General features: G+C 35.5%; 1 protein-coding gene across 1 annotated transcript; it reads right to left on the bottom strand.

The window, feature by feature from the left end:
* Positions 1–303: 303 nt before the first annotated feature.
* On the bottom strand, positions 304–4,101 carry LOC111374002 (probable mediator of RNA polymerase II transcription subunit 26b). Its single transcript, XM_022996603.1, has 9 exons — positions 3,077–4,101; positions 2,605–2,673; positions 2,402–2,484; positions 1,899–1,951; positions 1,685–1,806; positions 1,547–1,574; positions 1,020–1,444; positions 844–934; positions 304–704 (listed from the first exon to the last, which is right to left on the bottom strand). Exons 1-9 carry the CDS (start codon positions 3,533–3,535, stop codon positions 580–582), a joined length of 1,455 nt encoding a protein of 484 aa, XP_022852371.1. The 5' UTR covers positions 3,536–4,101; the 3' UTR covers positions 304–579.
* Positions 4,102–6,047: the final 1,946 nt, after the last annotated feature.

Genomic DNA, 6,047 nt, shown 5'->3' with positions numbered 1-6,047 from the left:
TGGCTAATTGACTACTAATATTTTACATACAATATTGTTCTCTAGTTTCAAGGAGTTAACCAAAAGTCAAAAACAATTTTTTTCCCTTCTTTAAGCTTAGTTTAACAAGTAGCCAAAAATAAATAAATAAATAAATAACACAACGGTCGAACGCATTCTGCCCGTCGGCCGACTCTAGCATTCGAGCTTTGGATAGCACAATGATCGAAAGCATTCTACCCATCGTCCGACCCTAGCATCCGAGCTTCGGATACTGAATAGAATAAATTGGAAAGAACATGCATAGATTGGTTGATCACAAAATTTCTAAAACTGAAAAGGTTTATCCTTTCTATTGCATTCATGCTTAAACGGTTTTTACACTTCATTGCACTATGTTTCCACCAGTCTACAGTCTAGGGTTCCTCTACACCAAATAAAGGTTTAGAGAACGAATACCATCCTCTCTTAAAAGTTCGACTGAAGGGTCATGTCAAAAAACATGCCTATTCGAATCAATCGCTTGAGATTCTCAAGTTCTCGAGCAGCTCAAGACAAGATAAACAAGGATGTCAAAACTAGGTTTAGTAATTACATAATCTACCGACGTCCATTTGCCCAGTGCCTGTTATGGTTTCCAGGCCTCATGTGCTGATTCCTCTGGGCAAGACTCTGCTTGGGAAGATCACGAAACTCCACAACTTGTACTGTCCGCTGCTTCTTGGCTGTTGGCACATTATAAGAAAATTCAGATAGACGAAAAATGTGATTTTATGAAATAATTCATCGCGCGTATTCCATAAGATCTCCTAGCACCAACTATTCGCATTAAGAAGTGTGAATTTTGAAATAGGACAAACTAACCGTTTTCAGCTTCTTGATAGCGTTCGTGGAGCTTCCTCTTTGCAGCCTCTAATTTTACTCTCACCGAAGCCTCATCGTTGCCCCTCAATGTCTGTTAAAAGCAAAACTTAGAACAGTCGTATAAACGATAAAGCTTTAAAGCCAAACACCAATAAATCTGTATTCATGACACACACATCTTGTTGAGGCAGCATGGGTTTCTTCTGAATCATGCCTTTGTCAGCTTTCTGCAGGACCTTAATCTCATTTTTAACCTTGCTTTGCAAGGCTAGTCTCGGCTTCCCGGGTCCAGTTTCATGGCTGGGCGGCTTATTTGGTTTACACATAGGGGTTTGTTTCTTCACCACAGCTTCCGGATCCTTCTTTTGATCACCTTTTGCATCCTTTGGACGAGTGCTTGAATCAGGAGTCTGGTCTTTCCTTTTAGGGATACTTGATTTCTCAAGTATCGGGCTTCTGACATTTTCACGGTTCTTGTTGAATTCAGGAGTCTCATCTTTCCATTTTGGGATGCTTGGTTTCCCAAGTGTTGGCTTTCTGCCATTTGCGCGGTTCTTGTTGAATTCCCCACTGTTTCGAGGATCCAGAACGACGTCCCCAACTAAAATCATACATCTCCATTAGTGGGGAATTCAAATAAAGAACCGAGTAGCAAAAGCTGTACTAAAAGAGCATGATCATAAGGATCGGGAAAAAAACTCACTTCCATCATCATCCATGCCATCAAAGAACTTCCAAAACGGCAATAGAAGGAAGCAAGACAAGCAAATCTAAGTCAGCACATAAACACAAATGAAAATTATATAAGTTTTTAGCCAAGAAAGGCTGTAAAATATTACACCTGTGACAGTTCCATTGAAGTAGGTGTAGCAAAAAAGGCTCCTTCATCCATTGGAGGAGATGGAAGCCCTTCCTCTTCTTCAAAAGCAGACGTTTTCACAGATTCTTTTGCAACTTCTGCACCTGTAAACGAAAGTAACACAATAATTTCCTATTGAAAGTAAATAGTTAATTTTAGATACATGTTCTATAGAAAGAACTTCCAGATGAACAACCTGTAATGGCCTCTGTAGCATCAGCCCATTCATCAACCATGATTGTCCAATCCCTGCATTACAAAATGCTTCTGTTATTCGTGTACTTCTGATTTAAAGAAATAATTGAGGCGTGACAAAATATCCACGTGTCGTTCAGATGCAAAAATGCCAAATTATTAAACTCTGACTACTGTTAACATGAAGATTACGTGAATACTATACACATAAGACGAGTTTAATCAAACTTCATCCTTGAAAAGTTGGTCTCATCTTAAAGTGAATTGTCAGATTAGAAAAGCAAGTAAATAAAAGAGATTTGATCAACAACCATCAATGTGATCGGTTCTTTCTTCTCGTGCCAGAACAAATCAATATCTAACAGGAACTAAAGCTGTAGTAACGTTAAGTTACGACCAGATATAAAAGATCAAGACAACAATCTCGAATGTGTAATCAGCATCCATTAACTAAAGCGCTCAATGACAACAACTGTGACAGAGCTAAGAGGCCATAGACCATACCCAACTAATGCTTTTACAAGATTACGAATCTCCTTTGATCCATGCTTCCGCAGAGCACTAACAGATTTTCCAATCTCCGCAGCCTGACATAGAAAGAAGTTAAGAATGGTTCTCAGAACTTCTATACAAGATCGAATAGGCTAAAATTCTTCGCCAAAATTAGCAAAGCATAATTATCAACCAGTAAAGGATTCTACTCAAACCTTCAGAATCTCTACGGACAAAGCCATCAGTTGAAGCCTCCTCAGTGAGTCAAACAATAATGAAGCTGACTGCCAGGCAAAAAAACCAGCCAAATTGAGCTTTCTTGAGGAAAGAACACATAAAGCTAGCTAAAGTAATCAGGTAATATTCGCATAATCGAACATTAATCAGCAACAGCATTTCCGTAATCTATCAAAACTTATAAACTAAGCAGTGGGAGATTTTTTACTGTTTCGAAAAATACCTTGCTGCAAAAGTCCTAGTAAATGAAACCTTTGGTACAATTAGACAACATTCACATTCCAATTTAACATAAAAAAAGAACTAATCCTGACTATCTAAAAGTTAGTAGAACAGATCACAATTCATGCCGATTAAATGAATTAGCAAAGCAGATCCGAAAAGCCCATCTGCAAATTGATGAAAACAAAAACTAAATACAGAATTTAACTGCAGTGAATAGAAATAAACCTCTTCTTCACTGTTGTCAAGAATTTCTTTAATCCTCAAAACCTCTCCGAGCAACTGAGATTCCTCCTCAAGTTCATCAGTCAATGCCTCTGCTTCTCCGTAACCGAAATTGTTGACATGATTCACATTCATCTCCGTATGATCATGTCCATTGCTATGCACTGTGCTTTCTTTTGTGTCTTTACTCCCACCAGCCTCATTTTCACTCTTGTACTTTTCATCACTCTTTTCTGCCTCATGTTCACATGGAACAACCAATTCAATTCTTTCACACCCAAAACACTTTGTTTGTTTACATGTGAAAAGCATCTCCGCAATTCTGCCCCTCTTCAGTTTGAAGTCACAAGGGCAATCAGAGGCTGCCACCATAATTGCGTGCTCAATTATAATAAAGATATCTGAATTTGAACTCCTGAAATACTCCCTCCATCTATCAAGAGTCCCTGAATTGTTGGTCATGTTGAAAAAACTCAATTCAGATGGCCTTTATTCAATGGAAATTCCAGTCACTGCCCAGATTTAAGAAATAGGAACCTTAATAAAAATGGGTAAACTCGATCCTGATGATACCGAGAAATCAAAAGGACTCGAGTTCTCAATTGAATTCTTACTGATAATTTAGGTTGAGTCTCAATTTTGACCCAGAAATTCTGATGTGCATTTCTTAGAACAAAATAGGAAAACCAGTTCACTTTAAAGATGATCAGTAATGATGATGAATTCTAAACAGATTGCGTCCACAGTGAACCAAAAAAAAAAAAATCTAGATAATCAACAACAATTCCCAAAAAATATATGTAAATGCGCTATTCCGGGGAATTCTTCAAACCGTTCAAAAATAAGTAAAAAATCCATAGTGGGTTTTGTTCAGACATAGAGATGAAAAGGGAATTTACTCCACAAAAATCAATGGAGAAATCCGGAGAACAGTTATGTGCTTTTTTAGGGAAATTTGGTGAAGAATAATGTTAAAAACTAATGTTACTCTCTCTCTCTCTCTCTCTCTCTCTCTAAACACAATACAAGGTGCTGCTAGACAAACAAGTTTTTCTATTTTTCAAGGTTTTATTTAATTTTTAATTTTTGGAGTTGTAAATAGACAGGTGATCAACACAAAGAAACCGGTTCACATGTCTGTTGCTTACACAGCCCGTTTCCAAAATCCCTCCCGTTTTTCAACTTTCAATACAATTGTGCTAAAAATAACGTTATTCAATATTCATTCCATGTAATTAACTAATGTAAGTGATTGAACCCCAACTTAGAAAGCCTCCACCGTCTCACCCTTAAAGCTTTGTGAGGAAGGTAAATCGTGAGATGTGTTCCATCAGGTCAGGGAACAATAGCTGTTTGTACACTGAGTCTACAAGGAGTCCAATTTCATGTCTCAAGAATCGAACTCCCATACTGCGACTGCCAGTAAGACGTGAGATAACCTCAATCATATCCTTTGCAACTAATGTTATTTATAATGTGAACTATCGGTAGTCACAACTTACCAATTTATTTATTAACAGATAATATAAAGAAATTTAACAGAGTCAAAATCTCTTTAATTGAATAAAAAAAATTTCTCTTACTTTCTTTTTGTCATTAACCAACATCACATAAGCGCAACTGTTTAAGTGATGAAAAGATTTTGACACTTCTAGTTCAATTTATCGCTATCTCATGAACCTGTAAAAGAATCAGTATATGATAACGTGTAATAAGCATTTTCCTTTTCAATTTGCCCCTGGACCTTTTTCCTTATTTTTGGACCCATTTTCTATCAAAATTTTGTAGCTAAATCTAAGAGAAAATAGAGATCTTTTATCCAAAGTGGTAACATTTGTTACTAACTTTTTACCTCGTCTCTATTATTCGAAATATTTCATGGCATACACTACACTATCTACACGTTGTTGACATGAAATCAATTTCCACGTACACGTGTGCGAATAATGCAACTATAAAAAAATTCAACTAATCTTAGGTAAGAACAGAGTATTTTTATATTGATTGTTATGATCTGATCCAATACATGACTAATGCAAATTGGAATAGTAAAATACAAAATAAAATAATTGTTATTTTCTTAAATGAGTATAATTCAAAAACTAGATTTATTTATTTATTTATAATACAAGTCGATATTACATTTTTGGAATTTTTTTTTTTTATTTTAATTTTAATTTTGGTTTTTCTTATTTGTCTTTCCGAAAATGTAGACGCGTTTGTTCAATGGAGAACAACCGGTTGCCAGTTGCCACCGATTAGGCGGGATGGGGTCTGTGTGTTTGAAATACTCGGCGACCCGATTTTGTTCTATAGCGCGCGCCTAATTGGCGTAACGTGGTGAGATAAGAACAATACAGATCTCTGCCTCAGTCAATAAGTGGGACCCACTTTCTAGTCTTCTTTATTTGTATGAATGCATGAATCTTATCCTCCCCCCATTTTGTTACAATTTTCTTTCCATAGTTATGTGTTTAATGCGTGAAACTATTTTATTTGACTTTATTTATTTAAATAATATTATTTGCAGTCATTTACTATTGTAGTCGTCCAACGTCACATACATGTGACGGTATATGTGACGGTTAGTAATTTAATATATAGGACAAAAAAATTATCATTTTAACACATCAAATCACAGGACGTCATGTAAGATGTCACATATGATGACTATCGTAATGAGCGACTATGAATAGCATTACTTTTTTTTTCAATAATTAATCGTCATTCTCAACTTTATTTATGTTTTTATTTCTTAAATGAAATTTAAATTATAAAAAATTAGAATCAGAACGATGATTAATTCATGATAGAATCAGGAGATCTCAATCCCAAAGCATGTACAACGATACTTAAATTATAATTTAAGTCACAAACTTTATAAATATGTTATAATAAGTGAATAGAAGTTCAAAGTCATACATTGTGTGTGCATAATTTAAATATTTGATCAGTTTAATTTATAATTTGAAGT

The sequence above is a fragment of the Olea europaea genome, unplaced genomic scaffold (genome assembly GCF_002742605.1).
Source record: "Olea europaea var. sylvestris unplaced genomic scaffold, O_europaea_v1 scaffold119, whole genome shotgun sequence".
Classification (NCBI taxonomy): domain Eukaryota; kingdom Viridiplantae; phylum Streptophyta; class Magnoliopsida; order Lamiales; family Oleaceae; genus Olea; species Olea europaea.
Note: the sequence above shows the minus strand (reverse complement) of the source record. Positions and strands in the feature narration are given on the sequence as shown.

What these genes read in the sequence shown, in the direction of transcription:
- LOC111374002 (XM_022996603.1), bottom strand. Translation starts at nt 3,535, where the DNA reads ATGACCAACAATTCAGGGACTCTTGATAGATGGAGGGAGTATTTCAGG. An exon ending in CTTGTAAAAGCATTAGTTGG is followed by an intron (nt 1,952 to 2,401) that starts GTATGGTCTATG and finishes TTTGTAATGCAG; the next exon opens with GGATTGGACAATCATGGTTG. An exon ending in CTTCAATGGAACTGTCACAG is followed by an intron (nt 1,575 to 1,684) that starts GTGTAATATTTT and finishes CCGTTTTGGAAG; the next exon opens with TTCTTTGATGGCATGGATGA.